General features: G+C 34.5%; 1 protein-coding gene across 1 annotated transcript in view; it reads left to right on the top strand.

The window, feature by feature from the left end:
* The first annotated feature begins 1,500 nt into the window (after window positions 1-1,500).
* The window catches only part of LOC150098705 (TATA box-binding protein-like 1), a 67,832-nt gene continuing 50,223 nt past the window's right edge, over window positions 1,501-19,109 (top strand). Inside the window, exon 1 of the mRNA XM_090404826.1 lies at window positions 1,501-2,210. Coding sequence (XP_090260952.1) covers window positions 1,872-2,210 — 339 coding nt within the window. The 5' untranslated portion in view covers window positions 1,501-1,871. The remainder of the gene's footprint in view (window positions 2,211-19,109) is intronic.

Genomic DNA, 19,109 nt, shown 5'->3' on the forward strand with positions numbered 1-19,109 from the left:
ATCATCCTGCAAAATTTTGACATCATGTGCATTCACTACTCTACCCAACTTTGCATCATCAGAAAATCAATGAATAGTTCCTCTCAGATCCTTTCCTATATCATCAATGAACAAATTAAATAGCAATGGTCAAAGAATACTGAGGCAGACCACTAATAACAGTCCTTCTTTTGGACTCCACTCCTGAATAAACTACTCTCTGATAGCTCTCCATCATCCACTCTCCTATCCATATCACCAACCCTATATCCATCCCTATGTGCTGCATTTTAATGATTAGAATTCCTTGTGGTATCCTGTCAAAGGCCTTAGCAAAGTCCAGCAGTATCACTGTAAATCCATTACCCTTATCCAGTTCTTAAACGTGAGCAAGTTACTGAGGCATGATCTACTCTTCACAAAACCATGCTGTCCTCCATACAGTATCCCATTTTAATCTATCCATTCCTGTATTTTGCTCTTGACTAATATCTCCAAAACGTTGACAACGATTCCTGATATGCTGATCGGTCGGTAATTTGCAACAGCAGTCTTGGAACCTCCTTTATGCAACTATCTTCCCCTCTTTCCACCCCCTCGGGACTAACCCAGAGCTGAGACTTAAATTAAACAATATGGTCAAGGGAACTGACAGTTCCTTTGCCGGTTCACGTAAGACTCGAGTTGGTATACCATCCAATCCCACAGATGTATCTGCATTAAGGTTCTATAATATACTGTTCACCTCCATTTCATTCACTGCGATTCCTGTATCAACCATTCGTTCTCTCATTCTTGCAATATCACAGCTTGGATGATATTCTCTTGCAAAGTGTTCGCTTAATAATTCTACTAAGCAAATTTCAGTTGATTCAGTTACCTCCCTGCCATCGGCATTCCTTAGAATCATTTTGCCGTATACATTTTTTTTCTTTTACTTCAGCATATCGAAAGAACTGTTTGAACAAATTAGTTAATTATCATTAAGACATTGTAGTCTCTTTAGTTATTCTGCTGGAAGTTATCCGTTGCTATTTGTAGAAAGATTCATTTCTGAATTCTTTCATATCTCATCGAAGAAGTAGCATGCTATAGTATTTCGCTGTGTCATTACAATGACAAGATGTAACATATTTCCAAACTTTTAATTGTGCTGCCAAAGGTTCACTTTTTATTTATTCCTTTACTTTAGCTGATAGATTAAGATAATATTTACATCTTGTGCATAACTGGCACTTTATTTATATGTTTTGCTACTTTCTCAAAGTTACGAAATTTCCTTATAACAAAAAGAAAATAATAATAATAATCTGGAGTTTAAGTTTTTATGTCGCATCAAAAAAAGCAAAATTATTTGAATAACTGGGTGGATTTCCGAGTTCTATAGAGTAAATCTATTATATAAAGTAAACATAAATGCGTTTAACTGTAGTTAAATATAGAGTGCGCATATTATTCTTTCGTTTTTCGGAGTAATTATTTGAGTTCTTTGTTTCATTGTGTCGGTTGTATTATTTTATTATTTGATTGCGAATTCTTTGTTTCATTCCGTGGATTATGTGATTCATTTAATGAGTGTTTTCATAACGTTAAATCCATACGTAATTTATATGAGCCGTGGAAAAATGAGCGTTATATTCTTGCAACTCTGAATTATATTAAAAATTTCCTGTTTGGCTAACAACACGTTTCTAACTATTGCGAAATTCTTAACAATATATGAAATACGAAGCCACGGTTGTAATCTTGAAAATAAATTGTTGGAAAGAACAAAAGTGACATTAGAAGTTTTCTTTTTTTTTTATTGTTAATTATTATTATTTTGAAAATACTGAAGTGAGAAAGTTCGTTTTAGATATATATATATTACTATAAGTTAATGTTGGCTGGATATGACCAGTGTAAGCAATGAAGTTAATGATCACTGTGAAAGATATATAAAGCAATCTCTGGGTGAACGCTATCTGTCAGTTGAGAGTTCCGCATGCAACGGGATGCAGGTTGTTTCAGGTTCCATGGCTGTGTCTGCGATACAGGATGGTACTGGATTCACTAATGACATTTCGTATAATGCTGACGATAAACTTGCTGCTGGTGAATCGGCACAGGATGAGCCTGTCATTGACATTGTTATTAACAACGTAGTTTGCAGTTTTAATCTTCGTTGTCATTTGGACCTACGTCGCATAGCACATGTAGGAGCAAATGTGGAGTATCACAGAGAGAATGGGGTAGGATTAACCTATTACGAAATTTGGAGCTTTCATTTTCATAATTAGAAGTTATCCGGTATTGTTAATGTTTTTTAAAATTTATTTAGAGGTTCATTTGACCCTCTGAATTGTTTTGTGTCCTTTTTAATAGTTTGTATTTTGGTTTCTATTAAGTTGCAGCATTCTCTTGTCTTTGAAGTGCTGAACAATAATTGAAAGATATCAATATATTATAACTATATGAGCGAACTCGTTTTTGTGATGTTGCTGATTTTATTTGTATATTAAAATTTTTAAGCGCCCTAAATATTCATTAAGCCTCCATTTGAAAGCTGATTTTATGAGCCTTCAAATAGACAAATATTTGTTATCCTTTTAAACTTACCGATGGTGGTTTAAGCAAATTCACAAATTTTAGCACGTCCGAAACTGCTTTTAAAAGGGGTAAGGAAAGTGCATTAGTAACTGATCTCGTTCATAGTAAATACTAAGACACTTGTTGTTTTGAGCTATCTCTTTATTTTAAAGAATATCTTTACAGTTGAGAAAATGTTGCCACATTAATTCTTCTGCTCACTGTTCCCCAGAAGAATAGGAATTTTGAAGTATGAAATAATTAACCATAGTATAATGAAATGTTTCTTGTTAATCGCAGTAAAGTTGAATTGTCAATCTAAATTAATAAAATGCCCTAGTTGTAATTTGTTCCATCAAAATAGTATAGTATGCTGAACATAATCATGAATTAATCTTTTGTCTTTGCTGTAAACATTTGAAAGAATAGTCAAAAATAATGTTGCTGAATTCTACTGAAGGTTCTAGTTTCTGATCTACCTAAATGTTGAGTCAGTTTTTGCCTTGTATTTCTTTATATAACCCATCATTTAATGCGCTCAATAATTGCTACTTTTTCTATAATTGAAAGGCCACTGGTCAGAAAGACACTTGTTTTTAATCTACATAAATGAGTTGCATATATAATAATTATCATAAATAGTTGTAAAATGCTAAATTCAACTTGCAAATACTGAGCAATAACTTCCAATTGAATTTGAAATTTGCTTTTTCATAAATACCAGTGTTTTTAATTTTGGATCTGTCTAATTCAGCTTGTAAGAATCTAAAAATCTTTATGAACCTAATAAACTAGTAATATTCTGCCAATTATATATTTGGTTTAATCCTTTATCCAAGTGTAAGCATAGAGTTCTTTTCACTATGTGGTGAGTAGGAGGAAAAATGATAGAGATGGATTATCTTACTGGGTGGAGATGGAATTAGATGACCAAAGCAGATGATATGGTTGAGCTATTTATAATAATTTTATTAGTGTTCCATCCTAGTACTACAGGCTTTATTCTTAGAAGGATAATGAGTGGTGAAGTGAACGAAGAGGATGTATTCTGAATACTGAGTAAGTGAAATGTCATTAAAGCAGGGAGGGACTAGATGGAATTTCACTTGTTTTAAAGGAATGTGGTATGGAAATGATTATGCCACTAACTTGGCTGCTTAATGAATGTCTTGCAATGGGGCAGGTGCCTGGAGAGTGGAAAGAGGGTAAGAGTACCATTGCATAAGGATGGTAGTGGAAATGGAGGTAACAAACTGTAGGTTTATTTGTATTCTGTAATTAAGATTTTGAAGAAATTGGTAAAAACTCATAATATACAGAATTGGACAAATGAAATATTATTATGCAAGCCACCCTGGATTTATTAAAGGGCTGTTTTAGTAATCTGGTTGCATTTTACAATAAAGTAACAAGAGCAGTGGATGAGGGTAAGGCATGCACTGTCTTTTTTCCCCCAAGGCATTTGACAGGGTGCTACATGATAAGTTGATTTTTAAGTTGCATCGTATGGGTTTGGATATCAGGTTAGTGGATTAGTTTGTGATTGGCCCTCTGATAGATATCAGAGAGTTGTATATGGGGAAGCAGTATCAGGGAGTAAGAAGGTAACAAGTAGGATTCTACTGGATTTAGTCCTGGAACCAGTACTGTTTAATCTTTTGTCACTGATATTGTCACGGGACCACAGGAAGATGTGAGCTTGGGAGGGTTATTAGTAATAGCTGATGTTTTGGACTCTTCGAGAGGATTTGAATAAGCTAGAAAGGTGAGCAATTAAATGGGAATGTAAGTTTAATGCAACTAAATGTAAGGTTCAAATTTTGGGATCCACAGATGGGATGTTTCATACTCACTTGTGGATTTATACTGGAAGAAGTGGAGATAGGAAGGGATCTTGGGATGATTGTGGATAGAGATTTGAAGGACATATTGCAAAGGTTATGAAGACATCTTAGAGAACTGTAGTGGTGTTGAGAAGAACATTGATCATGAGAGAAAATTATGCTGCTTGCATTTGTATAAGGCTTTGATTGGACCACATCTGGATTTCTGCACTCAGATCTGGTCACTGGAGTGGTTGCAGAGACGGATAACAAAGATGATATGACTGTACAACACTTATGAGGATAGACTGAGGGCATGTGATCTGCAGTTTGGTGGATAGAAAGCAAAGGGTGTGGGGGGGAGACAGTTACACCATTGAAATGTTATCATATTAGCAGATTTTTCAGATGGCAGAATAAGGGAAAGGAGCAAGAACAAGGGGCCATTCCTGGAAGCTGCAAAAAATGGAGAGTGGTGGGAATGTAGAATGCATTGCCTGAGAGGGTGGTGAACGTGCAGATGGTGGATGATTTTAAGGAGTGGTATGATAGATTTTGTGTTGACTTACAATGAGACTTGACTCCATGGAGGTCAGGAAAAAAATAAAACCTAACACTATAAAACAAAACATGATGATACTTCAAGTAATTTTAGGTCTTCATTAAGTAAGATAGTAATTTAATATTAAGCATTAGTAATCATCTGCCATTTGAAGATGCTTGCAGACATCCATGTTTTGGTGGGATTTGAACCAGTCTGCAAGTTGGAAAGTTTGAGCATTCTCCACTTGTCGAACCAGGCTGGTATAAGATATGTCATATTAAAAAGAATAACTATAATAGTAAATATTTAGCGAAGTCTTTTCTCAAGTTTAATATTTCTACCAAAATATAGCATGGATGAGTAAGTCAAAACTGTGGTTGTAAAAAAAAAGTTCAATACAGACTTCTGCAGTGATGTATGGGACGATTTTAATCAAAAGGATTTGTACTTACAGTATGGATTACATTTAAATAAACTTGGTGTGAGGTGTTTTAGAAATCTGTCAAAGAATGGTTAGTGAAAATGTCAGAATAGTTGCATGAGAGCTTGAATGTCTCATTTGAAGTGAGAGATCAACATTGTGATTGTACTGACACACACACACATGCATGATATTAATGTCCCCCCCCCCCTCTCCCCCAAGGAATGTTTTTGTCAGAAAAGGACAGTGAAGTAGGAAATTTTAGTTGAGGAATCATGGTGGGTACAGTATATTTAAGGATGATGGACAAGATAGGAAAACCGGCATATTGCTAATTATTGCAGAGGAATTAAATCCCACTAGAGTAGAGATCTCAAATGGTGATTAATATGAGTAACACAGGAAATGGGTTTAAGGCCATTTGGTGTGGGATAGAAATTAACAGGACAAAATATGTAATTGGGTGCTGCTGTAGATAGCCATGTAGTCTGGTTGTTTGAAGACTGAACTACATCGTTTTTTTTATGACTCCCACCCACAAAGGTACCTATAGTACATGTGTACCATGGGTGGGTTAAGGATTTGTTTTTTTTTTTTGTATTTTTAATTATTTTTTACCTAGCCCAGAATCTACTGTGGAGACTAAACATGAACTTTTTCAAGCCACTTCAGCAGTGGATATACCATGGAACTTCTACATTTTGCGGTAACCTTGAGCCTCTACACTTGGACCTTTCTGGTTGTAAAGGCCAGCGTTCAATGCTGTTTAGGATGTGAAGAATCTTTATAAGCTTTTCTGCTTAAGGCGAGTTAGTGAAGATAACATTTTTTTCTTGCAAAACAGGGTAAACCAACCAGTTATCACATGCAACATACATTTGCCAGGTAGATAAGTGTATATGGAGTAGCTACTTAAGTCCTGGAGGTGCATGGGAGGTTATAAATTCTAAAGGATATCAAGAAGAGACGTATGGAGGTGCTGAGCCTGAGGGGGATAACTTTGGATGATCTATATGTGGTCCACTGTTGTTTAACTTGTATATTAATGATATTGGGGATGGTTTAAAACTAGTTATTTGTTGAGAAAGCTGATTTGAACAGACAGGTTATATGAACAAATGAGTTTGTGTTGCCAAGTGTAAGGGTATGCTTTTTTTTTTGGACTGAGGACATTTCAGGCAGAATATTAATGAGAATTATATATAATATAACATACATACATATTAGTACTTCTTTGCTGTACAACAGCTATCTTGAATTGTGAAAGGATTAGTTTCCATTTGTTTTGAGACTGAGGAAAGTATGGATGCAGTGTATTTGTTCTAGGAGAGGCTAGCAATATGAGTAAACCTCTAGAAGGTTTTTTTTTCCCTGGAGTTCTGAGTATTATCAAAAGGTAAAAGGAGGTGAAGGAAATGTTTTCTGTGAGAAATAAAATAGAACTGCTTTGGTTACACTGAAGTTAACAAGATGGTTTTGTCCTGGTGAAAAAGACAAGGAGATCACAATTATAAACCATATCTGAATGGCTACAGTTCTAAAGTAATTTATACAAAAGAATTCAAAGTTTTGCAAAAATTGCCATTATAATGTAAAAAGTGCTTGAAATGTATCACCAGAAAAGTTTCATTAGTGACTCCCAAGTCTTGAGGTTATACAAGAATGCTAAAAGTGAAAACAAATAGTATCAGTTGTATCATAGTCCTATAAGGCAATAAAATTCATGCTGGAAAAAAGCAGCAATATGTACCACATAAGTTTCCAAGATCTGTTGCAAATATATCCAGCTTTAAACTTGACTTTTGTGTTTAAAATAAAATATGAGCACTTGCAACCATAATAAAGTGGTATCATAATACAAGCTAGTATCACATATGGATATAGTAATTGACCTGAGTCTGAATAATCATAATTCTAACACCCATAACTGGGAGAATCTGAAGTTTAAAACCAGTTCTCTTTTAGCAGAATCTTGATCAGAACTTAAAAAAAATTAAGAGTTTTTCAGTGATTGTGGTAATCGCTGAAGCTGCAACATGATTTGTTTTTCCAGAGTTGCTAGTACCAATGACCAAAAGTTTGCACAGCCAATGTTTTGTTTTAAGCTTTGTTTTAAAGCAAAAGCTGGTTATGTTCAGGGATGATTTTAAGATCTTAAATAGAATATGTTACTTCTGTTCTTTGGAAAGAGCTTTTCTCATCTAGTATAGCCTTAAGACAACATGGACATTAACACTTTTGATTTATTCAGTTTCGTTTGAATGCAAATGAAGAAAACTGCACACCATTTTAATTCTTAGTTTAAATTGCATATGTCACTGGTAACTACAAGCCTGAGAAATGTTAGTGTGGCAGTGAAGACAAGCTGCATGGGTATGAAAAGAGTTGGACAGATTTTGGGGATAGTGCACCAAAAATCTCAAACTTGAGATTTTTGGTGTAATATCCCCAAACTTGACTTTTTGTCAACTTTGGGGATAGACCTCTGCATAAAGTGATTAAACCTTTTGCAGAGATTCTAATTCTTCCTTTCTATTTTGATGGGTATTTCCATGATTGCTGCTCTACAGAATTGACTTCCATTATTCTTCCTCCATTCATATTCTAACTTTAAAATACCTCTGTGCCATACATCCTGCAGCCTTCCTTATTATTTATATGGCCACTCCATGGAGTCAAGACTCATCTCAGGAGACCCACTCTGTGGGATATGGAATAGTAATATACATTTTATATAACATTTCACTGAACCAAAGTAATAGAAAATGCTCAAATGCATATGAATTTTTTTAGTATGGATTAGATTTTTCTGATATCTTTTTAACAAAATATAGAAGGAGGAAATTTGCTAGATCACCTAAGTGTTGCAGTAGGAACCTTTTTTGTTAGTCTCATTCATGAAAATATTGTCTGTTAACTGCACATATTCTTCTGGCTGGTTGTTTGCCTGCTTTACATAATGAAAAATCCTACCACGTGAGATCTTCAATTAAAAATTCCTTATTATTCCCATAATCTGTTGTATTGTCCTCAGAATTTTAGCAAAATATCCACAAAATTTCAAGTCCTTACCCCCAAATCTTTCATCTCTTCCCCCTCCTCTAAAATATCCCAACCAATTTATACTGTGCATCCCATCTTTGCTTCTCAAAATTTAAAACCTTACACTTTGCAATATTGGCATGAGACCAGAATAGAACACTTTACTTAAATCCTTAATAGGTAGATTCCCAACCTTTGGGGATGGGATTTGTATATTATGGTGGCTCTTCCAGGGACTTCAAGCACTCAGAGGGAGGACTCTTCAAATGAACACCGAAATACCCATCATCTCTTTCTCTGTTCTTGAACACATTCGCTTAAAATAAAATCTTTACACAATAAGAACCTTAACCTCGCATGCTTCCTAAATTGCATTACTACTTGGCTTCCAGATGGCATTTCTTTTCATAAACTACAAAATCTCATTTGTATCTATATACAGGGTGTTTCAAATTAAAGTAAAATTAAAGTATTTCTATTCAGAACAGTCTATGGAGCAGCGGTTCTTAACCTGTGCGAAGTCACAGAACACTTTTGATTATAAGAAAAATTTGGGGAGCACAAAAAAGCATTAGGGTCATTAAACTAACAATAAAAATATGCATGGACTTGCCTTTTATAAAAATGGAGCTTATTTTAATGCGATACTTGAGCCTGTTGGCTTTTGCAGATTTCAGCAATATCAGGTCTAATATATGATATAGCTACCCTCATCTCTTTGTCTGTATTAGTAAGGCTTTCACTCTTTTTAGTTTTTATATTGGTTAATATTGAGAAACCGAGCTCACGCAAACATGATGTTGAGAACTGTAACAAAATTTTAACCTTGTGGAGAGAGCTGGATATTCAGCTTGGACAAAAATCCAAAGCAATTCCTCAAGAGTTATTTCAGAGAATTTCATTTTCAGAGTAACTAATTGTTCTCTTCTTGTAACGAAAATTCACAACTCAATGTATTAACTGTGCCAGATTTATTTCGTATTCAGTCATAATTGTACGATTTAAGGAAAGAAAGTAACTTGATCTTTTCTTCCAATATTGTTAAATTTTCTGTTATAACAGAAATAATTCCCTCAACATTTTTATTATGGGGCGAAGGAAACATATCTACTGTATTTTTTTTTTTCTGATATGCAGTTTTTCCAAAGAGATATATATATTTTTCTAAAAAGCTGACAGTTTGTCAGTGGATGTCAAAATATTTTAATTTTTCCTTTGGATACTTGTATTAACCTATTTAAGTAATTAAAAATACTGGCTAAATATGCCATTTTAACACACCAAATATCATTTTGAAGACATTTTTACAAAAAAGCATCTGTACCTTCATTTTGAAAAAAGGCCAATAACTCATTCTTAAGTTCTAAAATTCGGAATTGCACTTCACCCCTGGATAACCATCTTATTTCAATCTGCAAAGCAAAGATTCGTACCTGGCTTACTTGCATTAGCTCATGCTAGTAACCGCCGATACTTTTATAGTTTACTATATTCGGCATGAAACTCTCTGATTCTAATCTTTGAGTTTCTTATTCGGTTTTAAAACAATGTGGGATTTGATATCCCCTTAATTTGAATAATGTTTATATTGCCAAAATGAAGCCTATTGGCTCTTTATATTTAAGTAACTTAATGGTTGCACCTGTTTGACAACTCGTATAGCAGAGTATATAAGTTCTTTTTGCTATACCCTTTGGTATCTATTTGTGTAGCTACTCGCTGATGAAGCCTCAAAAAAGGCTGAAACCAGTCTGGGTAGACCTACCACCATAATGTAATAACAGCATACATTTCCTAGGAAATGTGTTTTTACATTATTGAAAATACCAAGATTATCGATCAGAAATTTCCCCACCTTTGCAACGAGTTGCCTGAGATTGTACTACGTACTAGGACTACTTGCATTAGCTCACGCTAGTAACTGCTGATACTTTTATAGTTTACTATATTCAGCATGAAACTCTGATTCCAATCTTTGAGTTTCTTATTCGCTTTTAAAACAATGTGGGATTTAATATCCCCTTAATTTGAATAATGTTTATATCGCCGAAATGAAGCCTATTGGCTCTTTATATTTAAGTAAAATATTTTGAAAAGACTTAAAATTTCCGATAAAGCACAACTTGCGTCATATAAGTAGCCGAATTCATTGCTGTAAAATTAAAACCACATACTATAGCAGAGTCTCTTATTTTGCCAGCATGTTGTGAAATAGTAAACATTGTTTGGCGATGAAGCAGAAAAGGAAATTATGAAAATTCCTCATTCTGACGATACAATAAAATATAAAATTATAGATATGTCAGATGATATTGAGAAAACAGTTACCAATAAACTTTCCAAAAACAAAAATGATTTACAAATTGACGAGTCCACTGACATTAGCAGTAAAGCTCGTGTATTAGGATTCGTTCGTTTCATTAATCTAAACGAAATAGTGAATCAATTTCTATGCTGCAGAGAACTTACCGAACTTGCAACAGGACAAGTTATTTTGACTCTATTAAGTCATATTTAGAAAATTTTTAAATTTCATGGGAGCTGTGTGTAGGAATTTGTACGGGCGATTCTCCATCAGTGGTAGGCTCCAAGAAAATAAACCCAAATATATCTATGCACTGGTTTTTGTACAGAGAATCCCTAGTTTCAAAAACATTACCAGCAATATTAAAACCTGTAATAGACCATGGCAAATTACATCAAGTCAAGATGTAATTTTAAAGCATGCCTTTTTAAAAAACTTTGCATATCTATGGAAGCCAAGTATGAATATTTGCTTTTGCACACTGAAATGAGATGGTTATCCAGGGGTAAAGTGCTATTCCGAATTTTAGAACTTAAGAATGAATTATTGGCCTTTATTTTATTTTTTTATTTTTTTTTTTTCAAGATGAAAGTACAAATGCTTTTGTAAAATGTCTTCAAAATGATATTTGGTGTACTAAAATGGCATATTTAGCTGATATTTTTAACTACTTAAATAGCGTTAATACAAGTAGCCAAGGGGAAAATGAAAATATTTTGACATCCACTGACAAATCGTCAGCTTTTCAGAAAAAAGTATCTCTTTTGAAAACTCGCATATCAGAAAAAAATACAGTAGATATGTTTCCTTCGCTCCATAATAAAAATGTCTAGGAAATTATTTCCATTATAACAGAACATTTAACAATATTGGAAGAAAAGATTTCAAGTTGCTTTCCTTCCTTGAATCACACAATTATGACTGAATACGAAATAAATCTTGCACAGTTAATACATTGAGTTGTGAATTTTCGTTACAAGAAGAGAACAATTAGTTACTCTAAAAATGAAATTCTCTGAAATAACTCTTGAGGAATTTCTTTGAATTTTTGTCTAAGCCAAATACCCAGCTCTCTCCACAAGGGAACTGAAAATTTTGTTACAATTTTCAACATCATATTTGTGTGAGCTCGTTTTCTCAATATTATCCAGTATAAAAACTAAAAAGAGGAAATACTTACTAATATAGACAAAGAGATGTGGGTAGCTATATCACATATTAGACCTGATATTGCTGAAATCTGCAAAAGCCGACAAGCTCAAGTATCGCATTAAAATAAGTTCCATTTTTATAAAAGGTAAGTTCATACATATTTTTGTTAGTTTTATGACCCTAATGCTTTCGGTGTTCCCCAAATTTTTCTTATAATCAAAAGTGTTCCGTGACTTCGAAAAGGTTAAGTACCACTGCTCTGTATCATCATTCCTTTTATCCTCTCTTCCTTCAAAATTATTAATCCCTATTTTCCCTTCATTTTATTTTAAACTCTTGCAGACTTCAGCATTTTGTAATTTAGCAACATCAAATATCTGTCTATTAAATGTTTTTTCCTGATGATTTTTTCGAATATATAACTGCATAGATCCTGTTATTAGATGATGTGAGCAAATATCAGCACTTTTTCTTTCGGACATCTAATAACATTTTCCTACACCTTTTGGCTGATAGCAATATGATCTATTTGATTCTGTGTTTTGCTATCTAGTGACACCCAGGTTACTTTATGTATTTGCTTATGTTGGGAAGATTTTTTGCCACCTATTACTAAGTTATATTTACCACACAGTTCCATCAGCAGTTCACCATTTACATTTCTCTCTCCCAAACCATGCTTGCCCATTACATTCTCCAGCCCCTCATTATTTGTACCAACTTTAGCGTTGAGGTTACCCATGAGAAGTATGCTCTCGTGATCATGTGTCATCATAATCAGTCTTATCAAGTAGACTGTAAAACTTTTCTTTGTCTTCAAAGGATGCATTCTCAGTTGGGACATACCACTGAACAACTCTTAACCTTCCAAATTTAGTTTTAAGATTGACTGTTATTATTGGTTCTCACCCAATCATTACTTGACTAAATCTTTTTTTGCTTATGAGGATTCCAAGTCCGTATTGATGTATATCAGTTATATTAGGCATCCCTGAATAAAGAAACATTCCAACTAGGAAAATTTATTCTACCAGTACCATTCCATCTTACTTTGCTAATCCCCAATAATTCAATTTTATATTTTTCCATCTCATTTCTTAGTTTTTGCTAGTTTTCCTGTTTGATAGTGTTTTAACATTCCACTGGCTAATTCATGTCTTTAGTTGATACCTAGGAGTCTGTCCAATTTACTCATTTATCTGACTTGAAAACAGTATTTAAATTTTTGCAGACTTATGGGTTGTTAGCCCACAGAGTTCCTATTCTGGTGGTAGGTTGCTACCTCAGCATCCAGACATGCATTTACTCTTATGTAGATGTTTCAGTTATGCCACTGATACCCAGTCACCAGAGCCTCGTTTGTGTTAACAGGTTCTACTATGAGAATGTGAGGATCATATTTAAGTGGGAGATGGAGTCAAGAACTTTATAATATTATGCAATCATCATCCCTTAGAACCCTTTTGAGTGTTTACTATTCCACAAACATGAAAATGTACTTCATCATTCCAAGGCCAATTCTCATCCACCTCCATGTGTGCCAGAAATGTCAACATGAATGCTTTTTGGACACTGGCATCTCTTGTTAGCAACTCTGCTGTAGCTGAGTTTATATGGGTAGCATTGCAATGCTGTATGCAAATTTCTCCATATTGTTGTATAATGGCCCAATCTCATTGCCTTACATACTGCATATGCATTGCATGAACCTACAGCATTCTCATTTGACTGTTCAACAGCTGCAGCTTCACCATTTTCACTCATTTGTGGAATTTCAGATTTACGACATTTTTCTTGTTGGACTGTCAAAGTGTCTCTTCAAATTGATGAACCATGCATTGTGCTGCATTTGGTGTCATTGGCCATTTTTGCAAAGTCTTTAGGTGTCTGTAATTGAAGAGTGTTCCCCAAGTGACTGTGTAGTCAGTCTTGCTTTCCTTCATTTATATTGCCTTATAGCTCATGTGGTATGTGAATTTCACTATCTTTTTCCTTTCGCATAGCATATTTCTCCAATCAGTAATTTTTTGAAAATAATTAAAAAAAAATTTTTTTTCAAAATTTCTTTACCATATCTGGTTAGGAGGATACACACAAGTTTGAGGATATTCCTTCATTTTTAGGTATTTTGAGGGTATACTTTAATTTGGAACATCTTATACTGTCTTCCTTCTCCAAACTTGTATGAGTATTATATTTCCTCCTATGTATTTCTCAAAAATGTTGACAAGTACAGTTATTTAATCTTTCCTTATGTGCACAATATCATAGACTAGAAATTGGGAGAAGAAGTAATGGCTGCTCCCTCTATTTGTTTGTGGAATTTTCCTTGCAAAATGAAATAGCCAAATATACTGGCAACACTCCTTCATACGTAAACTCGGTTCACTTTAAAGCCAATAGAAACCTGACACTCTAACATGCACTAACATAAGGGTCATTTTTGATGTCTCATCTCTGTTCACCAATGTCCCACTTAGACTTTATTCAAATTGAATTTCCTCTTGATATTGCAACCCAGTTTAAGTTTGTAAGATCACCGTGAACTGAAGCAATTTCATTTGGCAACTACGAACAATTGGAGCAGACAGCCATGTGCTTTCTTCTCCTATATAGACCCATTGTATGGCTATGTTTTGGTGATATGTTTTCCATTTGGCCAAATGGCTTGGATGCACCCAGCATTTTTTTTTTTTTCAACCAACATCCCAGGATTCAGCTCATCTTAGAATGTCTCCTCTTCCTAGACACTTTGATTTTATACCAGCTTGATGGATTCCTGGCATTCTCAATTTATGAAACACGTTTGTGCACAAGCGCACACACTAGTAGATACAGTCATACTACTACCCCTTTCCAACAGTTTGGGATTATTAAAATCCTACATAAGGTAAAAATTAATTGTCTCTGATGATATCTTCTCCACTGAACTTGACTGCATTTGCATAACCTTCTTGGCCAATAGTCATAATCCCCACTCCAAAATATTACCTCCCCCCCCCAGAACAGAAACTACACCAAAGTTATTGCAATTCTATATATCTGAGGCACATTTGAAAAACTAGCTAAAATTTTCAAGTGCAACCACTTGCAGATCATTAAAAAAAAATAAAATAAAAATAGCATCCCTTATACACTCCACCAAATGTCAGCCACAGTCCCTATATATGCCAGGTATTCATCATGTCCCTTGCAGCTGTAAACTATCTTACTATGGCCAACTCTGCATTCTATCACTTGCACTTCATGTAATAACAGGTGGAGCTTCAAGCTTCCAAAACTGAGGTTTTTTCACTGAAGTGATAGGCATTCTGATACTACCTTCTCCTTCCTCATACATGACTAGGGTTTTATGGGGAGGGGGAGGAGAGAATGAATGAACGAAATTTTCAGCTCAGTTTCTTGTCTGACTCCAGTGATAGCTTAAATTATATTCTTAGCTTACATTAAATACTTAGCTTCTGGACACCAGTCCAGAATCTAAGAATGAACTACATTTTTAACGGTCTATGAAAAAATATCATGACTACAGCCAATTGTAGACATAAATTTATTGCCAGCATACAAAAAAATTTTTTTTTTATAAATTTTGTACAAATTACATTGCAATATGTTTTTGGCGAAAGCTACAAATTTCCTAAGAATATATAAATTAATGATGTCAAGAAATTATATTCTTGGTTTCATCCAAGTGTAAGCAATCAAAGTTTGCACATGAACCCACTTCATGACTGGGCTGCTTGTATATAGAGGCTAATGACATCACATCAGTTGCCTTAGTATCCCATAATGCAAAGCACGTATCCTTGTGGACATGTGTAACGCTAAGCATCTGGGTAGTGGTCCTACTCACAATGCTTAACATTATACATGTCCATAAGGATATATGCTTTGCATTAAGGGATACTAAGGCACATGAAGTCATTAGCCTCTGTATACAAATAACCCAATCGCGAAGTGACTTTGATTATTTACACTTGGATAAAGGATGAAACCAAGAATATAATTTCTTGGCATCTTTAATTTATAATATTACCAGTTGAAAAATTTTCAGTTCCTAAGGATGTAGTTAAGGAATTAACAATAAGCGCTTATTGAAAACTATGCAGAGACGCCTTTCAGTATGGAATATGTCTACCCCAAACTGCAATACAGCTCTCGCCTCTTACCATAATTAGCACCAAGCTCAGATAAACTGGCTCACTCTTCCTCTGGAGCATGATAAGGCCTTGTTTGTTTTTTGAGGAGAACTTCGAGCAACAGTGTGCCTCCCTATTGCATCTTAAACATGTTTTATGGGGTTGAGATCTGAGGAGCATGCTGACCACTCAAGTCAATTAATATCCTTGGTCTCCAGAAGCAACTCCACTGCTTGTGTACAATGGGGTGTAGCATTGTCATCCATAAAAATGAATTCTTTGCACAGAACAATTGAACGTGATGTTGAACTTTGTTGCAATATCGTTCACCAGTCGTAGTCCCTTTTTCCAGCACTTGATGTTTCCATTAAGCATACTGCCTTCCCACACCATGACCCTAGCACCACCATATATATCCCTTTCAAGACCATTCTCATGATGGTAACTACCACTTTCACGCCAGTTCAAGTGCCATCTAAAATTGGAGGAAAGATCAAAACTAAATATCACAGTAAGCAATAAAAAATAATGGAATAGGACTGACGAAAATTAATTAAAATAAACAGTGATTGTGTGAAAGCACCTTATACTAGCTGTAACATTTGGAATGTAATGTGTATCATAGCCATGGTCTTGTAAATTTTTTTACCTTGGTTTTACTATACATTAAAGATGCTAAGAAATTATATACTTGGTTTTAATCTTTTACCCAAGGAAGCAAAACATTGTGTTTTGTTTCCTTGGGTAAAGGATTAAAAACCAAGTATATAATTTCTTGGTATCTTTAATGTATGGTCTTGTAAACATGATTTTTAATGAATAAAGATCAAACATGTTGCATCTCATATATAGGCAATGAGGTTTTTTATGTAAGAAAGCAGACAGACTGTGGAACATACTCAATTAACAGATATATACTGATCTCATAGCCTTAGTTGCTTTTGCGATATCTTTCATTCAAATTAAATAGTGCTGTTCTGAAAGCATTCAGAATAGCATTGTTTGATCTGCTTTTTATTTTTATAAAAATAAACATTCTACATCTAGCCAGCAACTTTTGTTTTCCTGTATTTTGGGAGTCAAATTAGACTACTTTTATCAGAGGAATGTAAGAAATTAAACAATGTTCATTAAACAAACATGGAACTCCATAGTTCATTTGATGATGGCACTGTTTTTTTGCGACAAGGTTAGACATAAGGGGGGGGGGGTTTCATCTGCAGGTAATTCAGCCAGTTATGGTGGAGGTGGCAGGGTTATTCCTTCTGGAAACTCTTGTCTCATCCCACAAGATAAGTGGCAGAGATTATAATTGATAAAACATCAGTAGATTTCTTTGAAGCAAGCTACTTGGCCATGACAGATCGTTGAGCATCACAGTGCAAAGAAATATGTAGCTTGCAAAGTAAAATAAACGATATACAAATAATTGTTAGGAAGATCTAATGTAACAAAAGCCATTGACTCACAGGAACAGTATTCATGAAGATTTCTAAGAGTTGAATTAGAATCTGCATCTCTGAACATGTAAAATCATCAAATTAAAAATTGTATATAAATTTTGTATTTTGATGAAAGTGAGTTATTTGGTTACCCAAATAACTTTGGGTAACCAAAACATTGTTCAGATGGAACAAATTTTTATCTTTTTTTTTTTTCATATCATGTTATTAATTATGCTAGCCAATTTTATTTGGTTGATCCAGAAAATTTTTAAAATTTTGCAGTTTTAGGATTAATCGCAACTCCTTTCTCTGGGATGTAAGGGGTGAAATTAGAGGAATTAAATTAAAATATTAGGGGAAATTGAGTTTGAGGAGATATTATGGGGTAAATGGTGATTAAAGGCATTTGGGCATGGGCAGGTGTTGGATTACAACCAACAAGTGACATGGATTTGACTAGTTACATCCCTAAAAAGTGAATTGCTGTGTTTACTTACAAATGCTCAGAGCATAAGAATTAAGGGGAGCGAAAGGATTTCACTCATTGAGTTTATTTGCTCACAAATTGTTATAAGTGAACGTGGAAAGGAATGAGAATAAAGGACAAGAAGGGAGGCTGGGTGCTGATGACATTGGGGGGAATTGCGTCTGCACAAAGTGAAGATGCAAGAGGAAAACAACAGCAATGGTTGGTTGGGTTATGGTTTGTTGGTGCAAGAACAGCAGAGGTTACAGCAGTACACAATGGCAATGATTTTGAGGTAGTATGACGTGAGATGGAGATTGATGGGAAGAGATATTTGGTTGTATGGTAAACGCCAGTGAATGTGGGAGTGGTGATGAAGAAATACATAAACAACTTAGATTAGTAAACAAGGAAACAGTGATAATTATGGTAAATATAGATTGGAATTGAAGAGAGAACATTTGGAGATAAGGAAGATGAATTTCTTTTGTTTTCAAGACAACTATATTAGGTGATGTGTAAGGGATGGCAACTGAAGATCAAGTCTTAGATTTAATCATTTTGTTGCAAGAAGTGATTGTGAGTGGGGCATTACATTTCCCTTTGCTAGCGTGATCACATGGGTGCCATATGAAGACATTCTACAAGGAAAAAATGTGGAACTACAATGCCAGTAATTGAGTGCTTAGGAGACAGCTTGGAGTTTAGAGCCTCTGTAGCTCAGTCAATATAGACGAAGCCCTTTGGTCGGAAAGATCTGGATTCAATTTCCATCCATGGCGTGAGAAACCTTTTTATCTGGTCTCTTTTGACTAAAAGGTGAGTTAGCCATTTCTCATATGGAGGGTATTTCACCCGGAAACTCTAATTTTATGTCCCTCAGAACAGGAAACTGACCCTGTGAACAACACATACACATGGATTTAATCATAAAATGTATATACAGGTAACCCTCGTATAACGCAGTACTTATACAACACGCATTCGATATAATGCAGTCTACAAATTGTAGTAACCCTTTATCTTTTCATATATTTTTCACTCTGCGACTTGAAAATTAAATTTTATCTTCAATATATTTGTGTCTGCCCATATCACGCATGTAGTTATAAGTACCAAATTTATATTAGGGGGAAATAACCTTTAGCACACATGTACATCAATTGTTTACTGTATAAAGTATTTATGGTTGAAAATTGTCTTTGTTTTTTGCTGGTAAAGTGCA

The sequence above is a fragment of the Typopeltis vanoorti genome, chromosome 15, assembly GCF_054136105.1.
Source record: "Typopeltis vanoorti isolate ZY-2024b chromosome 15, IOZ_Tvanoo_1.0, whole genome shotgun sequence".
In the NCBI taxonomy this organism is placed as follows: Eukaryota; Metazoa; Arthropoda; class Arachnida; order Uropygi; family Thelyphonidae; genus Typopeltis; species Typopeltis vanoorti.